Genomic DNA, 21,604 nt, shown 5'->3' with positions numbered 1-21,604 from the left:
AACACAAGGCACAAAAACGTATTAGGTACTTATGGTACCTAATGGTAACTCTTGGCATCTATAATAATTCCTAACATTTACAAGCACTCCATTAACATGTATTTCTGTCCAAGTTCATAGTTTACTTGCCTATTTCCCAGTAAATCCTCATATTTCATGGTGATAGTTCAGTAAATCTTGTAAACTGAGAACAGTGAGACACCAGAGGTTTTAATAGTCACTACACATGTATGTCTGACCATCCAACAGGCACACAAATGTGCCAAGCAGCAAACGGATCCAACTTTTCCCACAGAACCAGACATATATGATGATTTTTATTCCCCACTGCATGTTTTTAATATGAAAAGTTTATTTATAGCTTTCCTACAAAAGCCAGGCCTCTTAAATGTGAATAGTGACAGGATAGTTGAGAATATTAGAAGACTGTTGTTAATTTATGTAGGTGGAACTGTAGAGTTTCTGGTGGGTTTTCTTTTATGAGTCATTACATTTAGAGATACATACAGAAATATTTACTTATTTCTCATATCCCATCTGGGAGCAGGGAGTAGATGGGATACAGATGAAACAAGATGAGACATGAGTTGGTAGTTGTTGAACCTGGGTGTTGGGAATATTAGAGTTTATTATACTGTTCTCTCTACTTTTGTATATATGTTTAAATTTTTCTGTAAAGTTTTAAGGGAACTTTTTAAAAAGTTAGACCTTTTAAACCTACATACAGATATGTAGATGGTATTTAAACATGAAAGTAGCACAGCATTCAGCTAACCAAAGTAACCTGGGCTTTGAATCTGGAAAAGCAGCAGAAAAAATAACCACAGCAAGGAAAGGAATGTTATTAATGCTACACTCTGAACTTGATCTTCTCTAAAAATTAAAAGTTTTTTAAAACTCCAAAGAAACCAGAATGGGCACATTTTCTCTCAAAAGCTAAATGGATAGACGTATACATCTCAAGCCCAGTCAAATATCTGTTAAAAGTAGAAACAAAACAAAACAAAAAAAAACTGCATAAGTCATTATCTACTTTTACTTGGCCTTCAAAAATGTTCATGGGAAAAAGCAGGCTCCTCTTAACTTAACTTACTGTGAGGGGCCACACAGCAACCCAGAATAACCATGCAGAAAGCAGAACCACTTGTAACCAGCTCTTACAAATAATGTCCTAAACCAACCACAGATAGCAATGGTGAACCAAATTCTAGGCAGCATTTCCTATTAGGATACATGCTGCCATTTCAATTCCTATTTCAAATCGAGAGAGAGGTCACGCTGTACAGTATCCTCCCACCTTGGCAAAGTTAAAGCCACAGTTAGAATTATCCTAATAAGTGGTGAGCTTCAACTCTCAAAATAACTGTGTAAGATCCATTTTAGCCAATAATCACAAGTTCTAGAACCAAAGAGCAACTGATTCAATCTCTAACATCAAAATCTATGGCCACCATCCACCACCACCACCACCAACCAGCAGCGGCCCAACCAAAAAGCAGTTCAAAGAGAAAAGAACAGCCCTGACAGGAAGGCGTCCTTTTTTAAAATATTTAGACCTGACACCCAAACACACATGCAGAACCAGCAATCCAAACCTGTACAATTACTGCATGTGAGATTTAAGCGGTCATTAACAAAGCTTACATCTGATCATCTCAAACAATACCATAATAACAGCAAAAAAAAACCAAACGGAAAGGGAAAAGTTTCCTTCAGGAACCTCAAACCATCACATCAGGTGCATGAAATACTAGAAACCAACTCCTATCTGGGTTTTGTGCTTAAGAAAGCGGGACCAACTCTGCAGAATCTCAAAGCCTTGTGTGTGGTGTGTTGGGGGTGGGGACAGGGAGGTGGGGGGGAAGAAAGGGGGTTACATCTGTAGAGGCCAATGACTGATGCCAGCACCAAATCTGATCCCTCCAGGTAAAGATAGTTTACCCCAGGCCCCTGGACAGTCTCTGTCTACCCACCCCCCACCCCCCCACCCCAGGAGCTGGTAGCTGGCAGGAAAATGTGCATTTGGAAATGAACGCTGCAGGTGCCCAAGGAATAAAGAAAGACACACATACACATACACACAAAGCCAATCAGAAAGAAAAAAGAAAACACAGAAAGAGGAAAGGGAGAGGGACAATTCGGTGACAAGCCCTTCAGATACCAGCTAGGATTTTATTCCTTCCTCCCACCAGTCTTCCCTGGTGTACCTTTTTCTGTCCTTTAACCAAACTGCTCGTGTACACACACACACACACACACACACACACAAATGTTCCTATATGTATAGATATTATAATTAACCCTTTCTGTAATAGCCCCACATAGAATACAGGGAGATATTCCATCCTTTCCTCTCTTCTCTCCCCTCCTCCCTCCTTTCTCCCAACCGAGAGAAAACGCCCCCTTCCCCAGCTTCACCAAAAAAAAAAAAAAAAAAAAAAGAGCAGGGGAGGGGGGCAAAGAAACCACAAAACCCCATCAGTCTCCAGTCCCGAGGACACCCAGAACCAGGAAAGGTATATACTATACAGACACACACACACGGACATATGGTTCTGTAGAAAGCACACAGAGAACCGTCCACAGGCGCCCCAAACCCAGCAAAGAGACTTCCACCAGCCAAGAAGCCATGATTGGGGAGGGAGAGGAGGAAGGAGTAGGGGCAGAGCTATCCGTGGAGGGGGGCGCATTGTTGTGATGCCTGAACCCCTTTCTCCCTGCCCATCTGCTGAGGAGGGGGTGCAGGGAGGGGGCGCAGGCGAAAGGCGAGCGAGAACGAGGAAACGAGGAGACCAGGCACGGCTTTGCGATTCCCTCCTGCTGCCCGTCTGCCCGCGCCCCCAGCTCTCCCCCCAACAATAAGACCTCAGCCTAGACAGACAGACAGCCAGACAGACCGGAGCGCGGCGGGGGAGGTAGCGGAGCCGGGCGCAGCCGAGTGGGGTCGTGCATAAAGGGAAACCGGGGGGAGGGGGTCCCCCTTACCTCCAGCGCTTCAAAAGTGACAAAGCTGGTCATGGCAAATCCATCAATGATGTCCTCTTCGGCCGAGGTGGACTCTCTCCGCTTCCTCCGCGGGGGTCTGGGCCGGGACGGGGCGGAGGACGGGGGCTTCCCATTGTCTTCCTTGTCGGAGCCCGACGACGAGGCGAGCGAGGGCGCCCGGGTCCGGCCGGCCCCGCCGCCGCCGGCCGCGCCGGCCCCCAGCCCGCCCCGGGAGCGCCTCTCCCGGTCTCGCTGCGACCGCGACCGCCGCTTTTTGCGGAGTCCATGGCCCCGCGTCGGGCCATCCATGGCTCTGCCGCGCCGGGGTCTCCCCGCTCGCCGCCCGCCCGCCACAGGCTCCGGCCGCGGCCACACAAAAAAATTGACACCAACCCCTCCCTCCCCCTCCTCGGCTTCCCTCCGCCCCGTGGAGGGCGCGGGGGAGACGGCGGCCGAAAGAAGGGAGAGAGGGGAAGAAAGAGAGGAGAAAGAGAAGGGGGAAGGGGCGGAGAGAGGGAGGAGGGACGGGAGCGAGGGCGAGAGGCGAGGAGCCCAAGTGCGGGGCTCCCCACAGCACCGCGGGTCGGAGATTCCTGTGAGCAGCGCCGAGCAAAGTAATGGCTGAACACACAGGTCTCCTTTAGAGGCAAAAAAAATAACTCACCAAGCAGGCAATAAATCAGAATAGCGGAATGCTTTGATCAAGAGACTGGGAGGCTCCGGGGAGCCCTCCCCGCGGCCATTCTCCGCCGCGCCCCCCGCCCCCCGAAAAACGCCGGCCCCCCGATTCGAAACCGGGTCCGAAAAGGTCGCGGGAAAGTGGGGGCAATGAACTTCACCCGCCCCTCGCGCAGGAAAACACCCCCGCCGCCTCTCACACACGCCTCAGAGAAAACTCACTCCCAGGCTCCAAAATTTTTAAGAAATGCATCCAAGGGAGGCCAAGGCTTCCGAGCGACCTGAGAGGGACGAGACCCCCCAGAGAGGGAAGCATAATAATGAAATAATTGGAAGGGGAGAGGGCGAAACTGGAAGAGGTGGAGGAGAAGGGAGGTGGAGGAAGGGAAGGAGGATGCTGGAGCAGTTGTGGGGCTCGCTTTTCGGTCCTGGAGGGGGGAGGAGAGGAGATGAAAGAAGAGAAGAAGCAGACCCTGACGCTGCCACCCACCCCCCAACCCTCAAAAAAATTTTTTTTCCTGTCCCAGAGAAGAGGTCACCCTTCCTCAAAAAAGGGAGGGGGTGAGTCAGTCGACGAGGAAAGCAGAAAGAAATCTCCAGCGGGAGAGACACCGATGTGCCGCCGCCGCCGCCGCTGCCTCTTCTCTCCGCCCAGCCCGAGGGAGAAGAGCGGCCAGGAAGCGCCGGGAACGCCGCTCTCGCCGCCGCCGCTAACGCTGCCGCCGCCACCGCCGCGAGAGCCCCGAGCCGGAGGGTGCACGGCGTGTCCCCGGGCGGCTGCAGCGGGAGCCCGGGCACGGCCCCATCCTCCGCCCGCCCGCCTCGCTCAGCTCCCGCTCCTCCCCCTCCGCGGCCGGCCCACCGCCGCCGCCCGCCTCAGCCCAGCCCCGCGCCCGCCCGCACGCGCGCGCGCGCGCACGCGCCCCCGCCCTCCCCGCGCCTCGCTCGGCGCGCGCTCCCGCCCCCGCGGCCCCGGTCGGCTGGATCACGTGGCCCGCTGGGCTCCCTCCGCCCCCGCCCCCTCCCCAGTTGTAGAGTGTGTAGAAAGCAAAAGGCTGGGGGCTGGCCGCGCTCGCGAGCCCAGGGCATGCGCGCTGGGGCGGCCGGGCCTGCGCACTGGGGGCGGAGGGGAGCCGGGAGTGGGTAGCGGGGGCGTGGAGGGGGCTGCCCGGGTGGGGTAGGCTGCGGCCCGGCGGAGTTGGCGCGCGAGGGTGTGGAAGCCGCGGAAATAATGCCGCCGGTCGCACCGGGGACGTGTGCGGGCCACTGTCCCCTGTCTACTCCGCGCTCCCGGCTCCGCGCTCCCCGCAGCCTCTTCGGGACACTTGTCCCTCGACCCCCTACACCAGGCCTGCCAGAGGCGCCGGAGCAGCCTGCTTGGGAGGCTCCCAGAGTATTTATCCTGGGCGACCTGCGCAGCGAGGGAAGGAGGGATTTATGAGAAGGAACACAAGGGGGGGCTTCCCTGGGAGGGGGACGCGACTGCAGGCGACAGAAAAGGAAGAGGGTGCCAAAGGGCGGGCCTCTGCTCTGCTGGGGGACACTGAGAGGCCCCACGGCCGGAGTTGGAAACTTTTCTCCCACGTGGTAGCAGAACGCGTGACCGAGTGACCCCGCGCCCGTATGACCTCTGGGCCCTCCTCGCCTTCCAGCGGGGGCCCCTGGGACGCGCGGGCGGCCTTGGAGCGGGAAGCGCAAGGCTGTGCGCTGGGGGCCGAACTTGAACCTCGGCAGCCGCGGCGGGCAAGGGGGCGGGGCTGGAGGGGCCGGACCGCCCCAGCCCGAAGACCGGTTGGACACACAAAACTCTGTCCCTACCTCAGCCGGCCTCCTTTATTGGGGAGCGGAGGGGCTTCCCCGCTTTTCCTATCACTGCCCCTCGTGCCGCCGCAATGTAGTTGATGCTTATAAAAAGTTGACTTGAAGAGTTGACTGCAGCCCAGAATCGATCAACAAGAGACCAGCCTCTCTAGGTAAAATAGCTGTGCGTTTTTCGGGGCACTGGAATTGATCTGTCCGGATCAGAAAGACGCCGACAACCCTTTCTCACCAGCCTGTTAGCTACCCACTTCACTTTGTGTCTGGTACATAAAGTACTGTGGCACATCACCCCTTATCCCCAGTAGCCTACACTTGGGGAGGAAGAAAAGGAAATGAACTGACATTGTTAAATTGTTCACAATGGGTCGGGCGCCGTACTAGACGCTTTCTACATCATTTCTCCTCTTTACTAAAGCTACACGTTTTAGTATTACTGGAAGGAGGTGGTAAAGAAAAGGGCACGACAGCCTGACATACCCAAGATTGGTTGATTCATTAATTCATTTATTCATGTAACAATTATTAGGGCCTGCTGTGTACCAGGTAGTTCTACGTGCTGGGAATTCAGTGGTACACAAAACAGAAGGTCCTTCCTTCTTGGGTTGTAGCAGGCAAGTCTCGCCCATCTTGCACTCTCTGGCCATTTAATGGTCATTCCCTTAAGTCACATTACTTCAGCATCCCCTTTTCTGGATCTTTATGAAATCAGGGTTGGGGCGGGCAGGATGGGAGGATGGTGGGAAACAAGTTACAAGAGCAGAGAGGAGCAACCACTGAACTGTGAATAAGACAGGCTTTCTGCCTTCCCAGGGAACAGACCCTTTGACCTTAGGTAAGACTCTTAAATGACTAGTTTTCTCATCTGTAAATCAAAGAGTTTCAATTAAATGTTCAAAAAGTTCCCTTTCAGGTCTACACTGGCCTGCTCAAAGGATATCTTTCCAAGTAGATGGTGTGCTTTATTTCTTGAGAAAAGTGACCAATATAAGGGATCTGATTCAATTTATTAAGAACATGGTGCCACCTACCAAGATTACCTCCCTAGCGTAACTGAGCTTGCTGCCCCTGGAGCAATTAGCTAAAACAGTGCCTCTGTACAGAGTGTAACTTCTGTGTTAACCTCTAGGATGCTCTCCCAGCAGCTCCTGAAATCCACACTAAGTTTATCAAGTTCACGCCTACCAAAAAAAGGCAAGTTCTTTGTCATTTAAAGGAAGGACATGGGTTCATTTTTAGGGTTTTTAGGAATGTGAAAGATGTTTAGACACTGATAAGTTTCAGTGAAAACTAAGAACTAACTTGCAGTTACAGTCACTTTTCACAACTTTAGGGGTTGGGTTGAGGAAGGTGTGAAATTGGCAAATATAATAAAAAGTATAATATTAGTGACTTTCCAGAGTAGCCCTTGGCAGTCCTGTCTTTAAAGAGTAATGTCTGGTAGGAAAAAAAAAAAATGGATGGTAATGCACTGCATCCAAGAACCTTGCCTCTGGCAAGAGTAATTTGCAAAAGCATGTTGGGATAATGTTTAAATGATTTTTTTTCAGGTCCAAGTGCAATGCTCACTGGAATTGGTAATGCCTTTTGGGTCAGAGTTTCAATTTTCTTCCATCAGAGAATTAAAATTGTTTGTGTATTATGTTGCCCGTATCTATTTCTAATTCTCCATATCATCCATGTTGTGAGAGCAACATGATTAATGTTGTAACGATTAATAACTACCATATAATAAGTTAAGTACTTACTGTGTGCCAGGCGCTGTTCTAATATCTCATTTAATTCTTGTGAATTTTGAGAAAGGTTTTATTATACCTGTTATAGAGTTGAGTAGACTGAGGCTTAAGGAAGTTAAGCAAAGGGGCACCTGGGTAGCTCAGACGGTTAAGCGTCAGACTCTTGATTTCGGCTCAGGTCACTGCCTCGGGGTTGTGAGATGTTGCCCCACGTCGGGCTCTGTGCTGAGCGTGGAGCCCGTTTAAGATTCTCTCTCTTCCTCTCCTTCTGCCCCTCCCCATCCACGTGTGTGCATGCACACTCTCTCTCTAAAAAAAAAAAAAAAAAAAAAATCAAGCACAGGTAGCATGGCTTTTCATGGTAAGCTTAATTTGGCTTAAGTGACTCCATAACTTGTTCTCTTCATGGTTATGCTGAATGCCTTCCTCAGAATGATTCCTCAAGAGATCAAATGCTCTGTATAGAGTACAACCACTTTGGAAAACTGGCAATATCCACTCAAGTTAAACATATGAACACTCCATGGCCCACCAGTTCCTTTCCTAGGAATATACCAATGTCAAATGTGTACCAAAAGAGATCTATTAAACAGCTCAGAGCATTATCATAACCCCCCACCTGGAAACAACCCAAATGTTCATTGGCAGTAAAATGGGGAAATAATTGGTGATCTATTCATATAATGGAATACTATACATCACTGAGAATGAACAATCGACTTCCAAATGCAGTAACATATATGAATTTCATAAACATGATGCTAAGTGAAAGAAGCGAGACACACAAGAGTATGTGTTGTGCAAAAACGGGCAAAACTCATTTATGCTATCAGAAGTCAGGACAGTGGTTACCTTTAAAGGGGCCTACTGACTAGGAGGGGACATAAATAGGGCTTCTGAGAGTTAATCATGTTCTGTTTCTTGGGCTTGGTGCTGGTTGCACATGTTATGTTCAGTTTGTGAAAATTCATCAAGCTGTACTATTATAATATATGCACTTCTCTGTGTATTATACTTCAAAAAATGTAAAATGCTATGTGTAAGTGTGGAGGGTCTTGTTTGTATACATATGAGTATTTATAGGATTCTTTTTTTTTTTAAAGATTTTATTTATTTATTTGACAGAGACAGCGAGAGAGGGAACACAAGCAGGGGGAGTGGAGGAGGGAGAAGCAGGCTTCCCGCAGAGCAGGGAGCCCAATGCGTGGCTCGATCCCAGGACCCCAGGATCATGATCTGAGCCGAAGGCAGACGCTTAACGACTGAGCCACCCAGGCACCCCTAGGATTCTTTATTTTTTCATGTATCAGTGACACTGTCCAAATGCTCATCAACAGTAGAATGGATAAATAAGCTATGGTTTATTCACACAACACTACACAGTGTGAATGCACAATGGAATACTGTATAGTAAACCAAAATAAAGCATAGCGTAGGATCAGATTTCTTACCAGGCAGAAAGAAAGATAAAGCTTTAACTTGAAATGGGCAGTTTGAATGAGCTCATAATTCATATCAGCAAAAGCTTAGGTGAATTCTTTGCCAAAAGATTGTAGTTGATAAAGAGTAAAGCTCAAGAAATAATTCCATAAGAGGTTGCTTGTTTAGTAGGGAAGACACTCAAGTGGTTCTGGAAAACACAAAGGAAAAAACTTACATCTGTGTTCAGGAATAAAATACTTAACACATGAGAGCGTCTCCAGTTGTGCAACCTTTTATTCGAATCAATGATTAATACTCAAACTATATCTTGAACATTCAACCTTGACTAGGCAGAGAATACTATTACAGCTCAATGACTGAACTAAACTGAGCATTCCAAGCAGCAATAGCTGTCTTCGGTACCAGATTTTCTAAATTACTAAATTTTTATATCCCTCTGAAGTCTCACACTTTGCACTCTGCCAACAGGGCAATTATTAATACATCTTTCTTTTTTTTTTTTTAAGATTTTATTTATTTATTTGACCGAGACAGAGATAGCAAGAGCAGGAACACCAGCAGGGGCAGTGAGAGAGGGAGAAGCAGGCTTCCCGCCGAGCAGGGAGCTGGATGCAGGGCTCGATCCCAGGACCCTGGGATCATGACCCGAGCCGAAGGCAGACGCTCAACGACTGAGCCACCCAGGCACCCTTAATACATCCTTCTTGATATTACATACTAGTATATAATATTTGAATTTAATTTATTAGGAAGATTGATTTTTAACTCAAGGCAGCTTAAGGTTTATGTTTTGGTCGTTTATAACTTTCAGTTATTTAGCGTGTGTGTCTGCCCTGAGACCAAGGTAGAACTGAGCTGGTTAATGGATCTATCTTCATGCCATTTCCAAATGAGCAAACGGGAGACTAACACATTTACTATCCCTTCTTTAACCCTCATAAGTTGTTTTTAATAATAAATATTCCTGGAGAGAAGTGATAGCTTGCATTAACTGACACGTAGCCCATCAGCAAGAACATTGTTGTAACTTTGCCCTAATTATCACCTGCTGTTTTAATTTTTTTTTTCTGCATTGGAAGTTGTTTTTCAAAGTGCAGTTTTAATGTTCAAAAAAGGTGGGGGGAGGAAATGTGTGGTTCAACTTGCTAAACGTGCCACTTTCCATAATATTGTGCAATAAACTTTGATCATCTTTACAGGTGCCCGTGATGAATGACGCATGGATCAACCCATAGCCTTCAGAGTCTGTCATGTGAAGCCAATGAAAGATAGCTGCTAGTAACTAAATAATGATCATGTAAAAAAGTAGTTCTGCAAATTTTAATGAACTTTAGGTTTTCACAAAATTAACCAGTCTTTCTGTCCCTTCTCAAGGCAATGCCTTCTACTTGACATGATCAGATGGGAAAATTGATGGATAATCACAAGAAAAAACTTTAAATGACTTTTTAAAGGTACCAGTGGAAGACCTCTGTATTTATTACAGGTTATAACTCTGAGGAACAATTTCTCTATGGGATTTGGTAGATGACTTGTGATGAATTGTGATTTTGTCTTCATTTTTATTTGAAGAGCAATATAGATCTAAAAGGATCATATTCAGAATAGGTAACATCCTATTTGAAAAAAACTATCGGTCCTTTAGAATTACATAAAGAATATAATAAATTATAGCCCAGACCTAATTGCAAGCTTCTATTTATAAAACATAATAATTATTGGGGCGCCGGCTGGCTCAGTTGGAGGAGTATGTGACTCTTGATCTTAGGGTGGTGAGTTCAAGCCCCACGTTGGGTGTCAAGATTGCTTAAATAAATAAAAATTTTTAAAAATAAAAGTAATAGGGGCACCTGGGTGGCTCAGTCGTTAAGCGTCTGCCTTCGGCTCAGGTCGTGATCCCGGGGTCCTGGGATCGAGCCCTACATCGGGCTCCCTGCTCCGCGGAAAGCCTGCTTCTCCTTCTCTCACTTCCCCTGCTTGTGTTCCCTCTGTCACTGTGTCTCTCTCTGTCAAATAAATAAATAAAATCTTTAAAAATAAATAAATAAATAAAAGTTATAAAATAACACATAATAATGATTTTAAAGTTCTGTGTTCAAGGCCTTTTGTGGTCTGGTCCCAGTTATATTACCAACCTCCTTTATTATAGCATACTTCTATGCATCCCAAGCTAAGCACTTGCATAGAAGACTTGCATGCCTTTCCCCATACTGATGCATCAGCCCAGAACCTCCTTTCCTGCCATCTGAACTTGCTAAATGTCTCCTCACCCATCAAGACCCATTTATCCATCAAAGCCAATTCATCAAAAAGCTTCCTCTGATTGCCACTTCTATTCAGAATTAACAGCTTCTTCTCTACTTACGTGGCATTTTAATTTCTGTATATTTTAATTATCCTTATAGCTTTCAAATTAATATAGTAAACAATCATGTACTCTTGCCGTGGTTTAAGAAATAAAATATTTCCGGGAGAACCTGGGTGGCTCAGTCAGATGAGCATCCGAGCTCAGGTCTTGATCTCAGGGTCGTGAGTTCAAGCCCCTCATTGAGCCTACTTAAAAAAAATTCCAAAATACTTGAGTCCTCCTCTGTACCTCTTCTGAAATTGTATCCTCCCTCCTCCCACTTTTTTCCTCCCCCCTCCCCCCAGGAGGATCATTATCCTAAATGTCATGATTATTATTGCATCCATTTCTATTTTTACTTTATTAGAAGTATTCCTAAACAATATATACTATTCCTTTGCATATTTTAAAATATATACATGATATCAATCTCTATGTATTTTTCTAAAACTTGTTTTTTATATTCATTATTTTATTTCTGAGAGTTGTTGATACATATAGTTCCTATGCATTTTCACTTTTGCCTATTTTAGTGTATGACTATGCCATAACAGACTTATTTATATCTTGTCAATAGACATTTAGTGGTTTACATTTTTTTTATTTTAATTCCAGTGTAGTTAACGTGCAGTGTTCTATTGGTTTCAGGTGTACAATATAGTGATTCAACACTTCCATGCCTCATCCAATGCTCATCATGATGACTGCACTACTTTTTTTTTTTTTTAAAGATTTTATGTATTTATTTGAGAGAGAGAGTGAGCACAAATGGGGAGGAAGGGCAAAAGGAGAGGGAGAAGCAGGCTCCCGCTGAGCAGGGAGCCCCACTCGGGACTCAATCCCAGGACCCCAGGATCATTGAGCCAAAGGCAGATGCTTAACCAACCGAGCCACCTAGGCACACTGATGACTGCTCTCCTTCACCCCCATCCCCTATTTTCCCCATCCCCCTACCCACCTTCCCTCTGGTAAACATCGGTTCTCTGTATTTGAGTTTGTTTTTTGGTTTGTCTCTTTTTTCCCCACTTTGTTCGTTTTGTTTCTTAAATTCCACATATGAGTGAAATCACTGAATTATCTCGCTGAGCATAATACTCTCTAGCTCCATCCATGTTGTTGCAAATGGCAAGATTTCATTCTTTTTTATGGCTGAGTATATATATATATATATATATACACCACATCTTCTTTATCCATTCATCAGTCGATGGACACTTGGGCTGTTTCCATAACTTGGCTATTCTAAATACTGCTGTAATTAACATAGGGGCTTAGTGTTTTTGTATTTTGGGGGTAAATACCGAATAGTGCAACTACTGGATCAGAGGGTAGTTCTATTTTTAATTTTTTGAGGAACCTCCATACTGTCTTCCACAGTGGCTGAGCCAGTCTGCATTCCCACCAACAGTGAACGAGTGTTCCTTTTTCTCCACATCCTCACCAACACTTGTTGTTTCTTGTGTTGTTGATTTTAGCCATTCTGATATGTGTGAGGTGATACCTCATTGTAGTTTTGATTTGCATTTCCCTAATGATGAGTGATGTTGAACATCTTTTCATGTGTCTGTTGGCCATCTGGATGTCTTCTTTGGAGTAAATGCCTGCTCACGTCTTTTGCCTATTTTGTTAAATCGGATTAGTTGTTGTTTGGGTGTTGAGTTTTACAAGTTCTTTATAAATTTTGGATAGTTACCCTTCATCAGATATATCATTTGCAAATATCTTCTCTCATTCAGTAGGTCATCTTTTAGTTTTGTTGGTTGTGTCCTTTGCTGTGGGGGAGCTTTTAATTTTGATGTAGTCCCAACAGTTTATTTTTGCTTCTGTTTCCCTTGCCTGAGGAGACCTATCTAGAATGATGTTACTGGTGGTTTACAATTTTTTGTCACTATAAATAACGCAGATGCACAAGGAGACAGGGTCCCCTTTTTTTTACACCACTGTTATAGAACTTATTCTTCTGTTAATTTTGTTATTGTATACACATCCTGTGACCTTTTCTTATCACTTGGTAAATGCTATAGGATAGGGACTAGGCAGGCAATAGCGGTTCCTCAATAAAAGTTATCTGGCTTGATTTATCCTTCCTGTATTTGAGTTTAGATTTTGTAGACTCAGGCTGTTGTGTTTTAATTATAGTACAGATGAAGACTTGAATTTTTGGATTTTCATATATTTACTTAAGAAATCCTAAAATGAGGCCTCAAGGGGCAGTTGATTTTGTCAGACTTAGTATGAAAATGGGCTCCTATTAAGCATCTGTCCTTAAAAATGAGTTGGTAGAATTTCTGAGCTCCTCAATGCCTCTGTCAACTTTGGAACACAATAGAGTTTCTCTATGAAATTGTGATTATCCAGTGATCTCATTTTTCTTCAAGTGCCTTTATTCTTTTGAAAGATCCTAAAAAGAGGAAACAACATCTTCATATGCAATGAAAAGTTCTTGATGTTCAGAACAAACAAACACATTGTTGTTTCAACTATTCAAATAAAGAATGTTGCCAAGGTTCTAGGATGGGCTCATATTATCAGGATTTTTCATGAAATTGTTGTTTAAATAGCAGGGTAACTGGTAAGAAATGAGCTATCAGAAGAAAATATTGATAACTTAAACTGTTTATATGTTGTCAATACAATTGTACCCTATGTATGTTTCCTCCCAAAGTTTTATTTCTTAAATTTAAAAGAGGATTATTATATATACAAAGATATTTACAGCATTATCACTTATAATAGGGGAAAAAAAGAAAAACAACATAAATGTCCTACAATTAAGGATAATTAAGTAACTTATAACATGGAATTTTATGGGGACACCTGGGTGGCTCAGTTGGTTGAGCGACTGCCTTCAGCTCAGGTCATGATCCCGGAGTCCTGGGATCAAGTCCCGTGTCGGGCTCCCGGCTCGGCGGGGAGCCGCTTCTCCCTCTGACCTCTACCCTCTCATGCTGTTTCTCTCTCTCTCTCAAATAAATAAATAAAATCTTTAAAAAAAACCACAAACATGGAATTTTATGGATTTATTAAAATTACATGTATTATTTTATAAGGATATTTATCTGTTAACTAATAACAGAATTATATACACCTTGTGATGACAATTGCTTTCAGAACTGTTAAATTATATAGTCTGTATAAAGTGTAGAAGGAACACAGCAACATATACTGTCACTTTATTTTAGTAGTAATATGGGTGGAAATTTATTTTTAAACTGCTTTTCTATATGTTAAATTCGTTCAATTATACATAAAGCTTTGTAAGTATCGTATTTCTTTTTGAATAAGGTGTGTGTATTAGGTGACTGACTGTCCTGGCTTGCTTGGAACCAAAAGGCTTCCCGAGATAGAGGACATTCAGTGCTAAAACTTGGACCATCTTGTGCAAACTGGGACCTTTGGTCACCCTATAATGTGTCTTTGATTGGTAGGAGAAGGTGGGAAGAAACTGTAATTTTATTTCAGTTGTCAGGATATAAACTGGATACCAGTTTGATCACTAACTAGAAATTATTTATATTTGAAGCTCTACTCTTCCATATTGTGGCTAATCTTGTAAAATTGCATACAAAATCTTAAAGAGACAACCTTCTACTAATTGCATATTCACCTGGTATCTATTTCAACAAATGAAATTACTCTGAGCACACATTAATTGACATAATTACTGAAACACCAAAATCAGATTAGCCACTGTATCTCAAAGAAAAAAAAGAAAGGAAATCATTGCTCCAGCAAATTGTAAAAGTACTAAAAAAAGAAAGAAAGAAAGAAAAAGGCTTGGGAAGGTTGTTCAACTTGTAGATAGTTTTTTTAAATAAAGCCAGTAAAACATGGCTATTTCAATATTCATTCATGAGATAATTCTGGGTTCTTAACGGTATATTTTGGCTACATTGCAGCTTAAAAGTAAGTCTTTCTAATATCCTGCACTTTGTTGATTGTTCTTCTAATCTCTATTGTGTATGTTTTAGTGGATAGCACTCTTATTCAAAGACAAATTGTACCCACTATTATTATCTATTTTCATAATTAACAATCATACAGTTATTCTAGAAACCCAACAGCAGCAACAATGACATCTTTGTATTTGCAAAAAGCTTACTTTTCAAATTTCTGGCTCTTTTTCCTAAAACACTGACATCATAGTAAAGCATTGTTCTGCCTGCTTTGGGTTCAAATCGCCTGATAAATTAGAGAAACATGGAGATAACAAAAAAAAAAGACATATATTAGTATAATTCTGCAAAGCAAAAAAATCTCTGCTAGCACTTTGTCATTTCTGTGGCTTGAATACATGGAATCTATTGTTTCATGGTCTTACTTCCTCGTTTCCTATGCCAGATTGTTCTTGCTACTTAAAATGTAATTTCTTGCACAACTCATCTTCCATGCTCTCTGTTCCAGTATTGTTCTATTATTAGAATACCTTTGCTTTCCAGGGTCTTTTATCAAAGCTCATTAGCATTCTTGATCATCATCATGATTATTGCCATTTTTATTTACTTTTGCTCGTCTGTGCAGAATGTTTTCTCTTTATTGCAACATTGTTTTCTTCTATCATTAATAACTAGTCTTACATTAGTATAGAATTCTGCTTTTTGTTGAAAATTAATTCCCATGAATCAGAGAAACATGAAGAAAACAAATGTAGACACATTGTGGTACATTTCTTCAAAATAAAAAGAGGCTCAGATTCTTTGTTCCTCTGGTTTGACCATATAGAATCAAGCACTTCACCACCTATAAAATCTTTTACAAACTTTTGCTTCTACATTATTAATTTCTAATTGCATTTCCTATTAATAATAACTTAATTTTATCTAACAGAAATATAGTGATATTACAACCAAATGCACAGTGGGGTCAAAATAAGGGAGGGAAGAAAAAATAAGAGGGGAAGATGTACTTCACCATAAAAAACAAGAGAGATTTTTATGCATTATTTGTATTATATGTACCATTCTCCTCAAAATGTAGGTCTTGTCTCATATTATGGAGAAATTGCAGAGACAGAAATAGTAGAATGTGTTTGCTCTGTTCAACACCTAATAAACATTTACTTTTCTTGTATTCCCCATGTTAGTCACCCCAACCTTAGCCTTCACTTAATACTGCGTAAAATTCTAACAGCATGTCAGAGTTTCTGTACCTCTGCCTTCACCATACACAAACACAAACACACCAGGATTTATCCGTGGTCAGGTCCAAATTGACCAATTCTTTCCTCCATTCTGCCAGAGATCTGTTGGGTATCCCAATTCACCTTTGTAGAGGACAATCCAAACAGTAATTTTACAGCCACCATTGGTGAGGGATGCCAGAATCTTTGGGAAACAGGATATTCACAAAGTCTCAGTGTTAACACCTAAGATCACTTATTAATTACGAGGGGAAAGGGAATTTTAACATTGCAGACATTTGGTAACTACCGCTTTAACCAAATGATCAAACACTGCATCATCAATTATATCATATACCTCTGATGTCATGCAGTGAGGACACAACAATATGTATATAATATTCCTTCCAAAAATATTTAACCTGAATCTAATCATTGAGACACAGCAAGACAAATCTAAAGTGAGGGATATTCTGCAAAACAACTGGTCTGAACTCTTCAAAAATGTCAGTATCATGAAAAGAAAAACAGAAAAAGGCTGGGAAATTGTGGAACAGGGGAGGGTAAAGAGATGGGACGAGTGAATGCAACAGATAATCCTTGATTGGATCCTAGAATACAAAAATAAATAAATTCAGCTGCATAGGACATTATTGGGACAATTGGGGAAATTTGAATATAGAGAATATTTTAGGTAATAGTGTTGAATCAATGGGGGCACGTGGGTGGCTCAGTTGGTTAAGTGTCCAACTCTTGATTTCAGCTCAGGTCATGATTTCAGGGTTGTGGGATCAAGCCCCGAGTCGGGCTCTGCACTTGTCAGAGATTCTCTTTCTCCCTCTGCTCCTCCATCCCCCAACTCGACTCTATCTCTCAAATAAAAAATAAATAAATCTTTTAAAAAATAGTATTGTGGGGCGCCTGGGTGGCTCAGTTGTTAAGCGTCTGCCTTCAGCTCAGGTCATGATCCCAGGGTCCTGGGATCGAGCCCCGCATTGGGCTCCCTGCTCCGCGGGAAGCCTGCTTCTCCCTCTCCCACTCCCCCTGCTTGTGTTCCCTCTCTCGCTGTCTCTCTGTCAAATAAATAAATCAAATCTTTTAAAAAAATTAAAAAATAGGGCGCCTGGGTGGCTCAGTTGGTTAAGCGACTGCCTTCGGCTCAGGTCATGATCCTGGAGTCCCGGGATCGAGTCCCGCGTCGGGCTCCCTGCTCAGCAGGGAGTCTGCCTCTCTCTCTGACCCTCCCCCCTCTCATGCTATCTCATTCTCTCTCTCAAATAAATAAATAAATAAATCTTAAAAAATAAAAAAATTAAAAAATTAAAAATAGTATTGAATCAATGTTAAATATCTCAAGGAATTGTCTTGTGGTTATGTGGGAGAATGCCCTTTTTCTTAGGAGATGTAAAAGTATTTAGAGATGAAGTGTCATGGTGTTTGCAATAAATTCTCAAATGGTTTGGCAATGCCTATATATGCAGGAAGGGAGCAGAGAAAGAGAAATAGAAGTGGAGAGGAAGCAAATGTGGCAAAATGTTAACAATTGGTAAATTGAAGTGAATGGCTTTTCATTGTATATTCCCGCAGCTTTTCTGAAAGTTTGAAATGTGACACAATAAAAAGCTGGGGGAGGGGCGCCTGGGTGGCTCAGTTGGTTAAGCGACTGCCTTCGGCTCAGGTCATGATCCTGGAGTCCCGGGATCGAGTCCCACATCGGGCTCCCTGCTCGGCAGGGAGTCTGCTTCTCCCTCTGACCCTCTCATGCTCTATCTCATTCTCTGTCTCAAATAAATAAATAAAATCTTTTAAAAAAAAAAAAAAAAAAAAAAAAAAGCTGGGGGAAACATGGTAAACCAAAACCTTGCATTTCTCAGGAAAGGAAGTCCAAAAGTTAATATATTAAACCAAAATGCTTTTCTTCGGACCTACAAGAAAATACGATAGACTCCAAATGTGTGGGCTTAAGCATCACTGTAAAATGAGGCAGGATCAGCCCAGTAGGCCAGCGGGACATTGCTCTAGAGACTACGTTGTTATGTACACTTGTTTCAGGAGATATGTATATTTACAGACATACATTTCTCTCTCCTATTCAATTATATATGTAATTACATATATATTTTAATATATCATTTTATATATCATTAGAGATGCTATAGTCAAAGATACCCATTTTCCAAATAAGTAAGCAGAGGCCCAGAGAGGTATGGTGCCTTGCCTAAATGTCACACAGCTACATAGTGTTAGAGCTGAACTTAGAACCCAGGAGTCCTGTGCTTTATTAACTATTTTAGGCTTCCTGGGGCACCTGGCTGGCTCGGTCAGTGAAACATGTAACTCTTTTTTTGTTTTTTTTTTAAGGTTTATTTACTTTAGAGGGAGAGAGAGAGAACATTCAAAAGCATGTGCAAGCAGGGGGAGGGGCAGAGGGAGAGAGAGAGAGAGAATCTCTATCAGACTCACTTGGGCGCAGAGCCCAATGTGGGCCAGAACCCTGAGAACATGACCTGAGCTGAAATCAAGAGTCTGATGCCCAATGGACTGAACCACCCAGGAGGCCCTGGAGCATGTGACCCTCGATCTTGGGGTTATGAGTTCGAAACCCACACTGGGGATAGAGCTTACTTAATAAAAAATATTTCTTAAAAAAAATCAACTATTTTAGGCTTCCTCATTTCATTATTTCAACAAAAACAACAGCAACCACAATAGTCAATTTAGAATTTCCCAAACTAGTTTAATAAAAAGCCTTTACTTTTTTCATGCTACACAATTCATCTCTCTTTTTCTACCAATCTGTGAAAATGCAACTACAGAACAGAAATTTACATGGCTCCAAAACCTTAAGCATATGAGATTTTTGGAAACTAACTGAAGACAAACTTATAATAGGAAATTATCATAGCCAGAAAGCAAAGTTTGAGGCCATGTGTTTCTGTCTATAAAAGTGACAGGACAGAATACAGATTAAACTTCATCGTCTAGAAAGAAATGATGCTTCATTTTCAAATTTGAATGAACTTTTTTAAAATTTATTTTTAAAAATTTATTTATTTATTTGAGAGAGAGAGCAAGCAGGGGGGTAAGGGTGGGAACAGAGGAAGAGGGAGAGAAGGAGTCTCAAGCAGATTCCTACTGAGCATGGAGCCTGACACAGGGCTCCATCCCACAACCCTGAGATCACGACCTGAGCTGAAACCAAGAGTTGAACACTCAACAGACTGAGTCACCCAGGCACCCCTTGAATGAACTTTTTTTATGACCGTTTTTGAGATGTGGTGTACTATTTAATGGAATTTCTTTTTTTAAATTTTTTTTATAATTTACTTTTTTAAAAGATTTTATTTATTTATTTGACAGAGAGATAGAGCCAGAGGACACAAGTGGGGTAATAGCAGAGAGAGGGAGAAGCAGGCTCCCCACTGAGCAGGGAGCCAAATGTGGGGCTTGATCCCAGGACCCTTGAGATCATGACCTGAGCCGAAGGTGGACGCTTAACCAACTGAGCTACCCAGGCACCCCAAATTTCTTTTTTAAATTTTTTTTTAAGATTTATATACTTGAGAGACAGAGAGCAGTGCTCAGGCAGAGAGAGAGGGAATCCAAGCAGACTGCACTGAGCACGGAGCGGAGAGTCGGAGCTGGATCTCACCACCCTGAGATCATGACCTTTGCCCAAACCAAGAGTCGGACATTTAACCCACTGCACCACTAGGCGCCCCTACTTAATGGAATTTCAAATTAGAAATTTAGTTAAATTCTGAGCTAAAAAACCTTTTCCTACCACTCTGCTTGATACAATCTATGTGTGAGATACAAATGTGCTTGAAGTATTTCCACTCTAGTTTCTAACTCGAATTAAAAATCCCCGGGAGTGAATTCCTGTTGTTGTTGCTGTTGGATCCATATTGAAAAACCCAAGCCTTACTTCCCATTAACACCTCAGTTGCGTGGATGTCTCTCGTGTGCAAGAACATTCAAGGACTGCAGGGAAAGAGTGACAGTGGCATTATGCCCATGAGTGACTGCTGCCCAACATCCCTCTCTTTTTCTACCAATCCTGTGTGAAAATGAGACTGTGGAGCAGAAGGACAATAACATTATAGTACGAGTGACCTTAACAGCAAGTAAACCCTGTTATTTGAATGGAGTAATGGATAGGCCTGAGCATTATCAGTCACTCTGGGAGTGACGGAAGTACACTTCCTGTTAGAGCATCAGAGTGAAAACCTTTTCAGCATTGCATTTGTCTCAAGCAAGCAAAAAGGAGGTGATGCACAACAGTAAGAATGCTGTCTTCTGTACCACTTTTTCCAGAAATCTTTCATCTCGGCTGATGGAATCTGACATAAAATTAATCTGCTTTTTTTTTTTTTTAAAGATTTTATTTATTTATTTGACAGAGAGAGAGACAGCAAGAGAGGGAACACAGGCAGGGGGAGTGGGAGAGAGAGAAGCAGGCTTCCCACTGAGCAGGGAGCCCGATGTGGGGCTAGATGTAGGGCTAGATGTGGGGCTTGATGTGGGGCTTGATCCCAGGACCCTGGGACCATGACCTGGGCTGAAGGCAGACGCTTAACGACTGAGCCACCCAGGCGCCCCTTAATTTGCTTTATTAAACATTCTCATCCCTCCTATCTCTTCAGGTGGCTTTTATTTTGCATACAGTGTGTGGAGTGCCATAGAAACCTTTCCTTGCCTTTGGTGATGAAGATCCTTGCTTTTCCCCCTCGAGGTATTATGACAATCTTCTCTGTAAAATATGGACATGTTTGCTGTGTGAACAGTGTGTGTATTTCTTTGTTTCCTTCCTTAAGTATTATCCTGGCATAACTTCATTGCTCCCAGCTGAATGCTGGAACTTGACATTAAGGCATAAAGAACCATGTAGGAAAATATTTTCCACCTGGTGCCAATCTACAAATTGTTACTCTTCCTGGAAGAGAAAGTCATTCAGGCACATGTATGGTACCAGAATCCGAAGGCAATGAAAGAAAGACCTTCTTGGCTATATTAAAAATAATTTTATTCACCCTCCACGAGGCAAACCTGGAAGAAGATTAAGAGATAAGTTGCCCCCATTTATCATCATACAATCAATACATTCACTAGACATTTCCCCTGACACTCTATTAAACCAGCCCCCTCTACTAGGAAGATAAAACTCTTTAAATAGAAAATAAGTAGACAGTGATGAACAGCAATATTATCTCTGCCTACAATTTAAGTTCCCAGGACTTTGGTAAACTTTTGAATCCTCTCTGCTTGGGGCATAAAATTCTATTTCCCTGCTATCTGGGGAAGAGCATTTGAATGACTTGCTCTTTCACTGGAGTTTAATATTATAGGACAGAAGAATGACTCCTATACTTAGAGAATGAGTGGCAGTGGCCTAGGTTTGCCATAAGTAGGGCATTATGACCCTACTAAATAAAGGACCAGGTAGATGTATACCCAGTTCTGCTTACCAAAATGACC

The 21,604-nt window shown here is 42.9% G+C and overlaps 1 protein-coding gene across 5 annotated transcripts in view; it reads right to left on the bottom strand.

Moving 5' to 3' along the window:
- The window catches only part of AUTS2 (activator of transcription and developmental regulator AUTS2), a 1,062,127-nt gene extending 1,057,648 nt beyond the window's left edge, over positions 1–4,479 (bottom strand). For all 5 annotated transcript variants that reach the window (XM_081819609.1, XM_081819612.1, XM_081819611.1 and 2 more), the window contains exon 1: positions 2,986–4,479. In XM_081819609.1, coding sequence (XP_081675735.1) covers positions 2,986–3,294 — 309 coding nt within the window. In that variant the 5' untranslated portion in view covers positions 3,295–4,479. The remainder of the gene's footprint in view (positions 1–2,985) is intronic.
- Between the last annotated feature and the right edge of the window lie 17,125 nt (positions 4,480–21,604).

The sequence above is a fragment of the Leptonychotes weddellii genome, chromosome 5 (genome assembly GCF_054177405.1).
Source record: "Leptonychotes weddellii isolate Sample4059 chromosome 5, ASM5417740v2, whole genome shotgun sequence".
NCBI classification, from domain to species: Eukaryota; Metazoa; Chordata; class Mammalia; order Carnivora; family Phocidae; genus Leptonychotes; species Leptonychotes weddellii.
The sequence above is the reverse complement of the archived record's forward strand: the minus strand, read 5'-3'. Positions and strand labels throughout refer to the sequence as shown.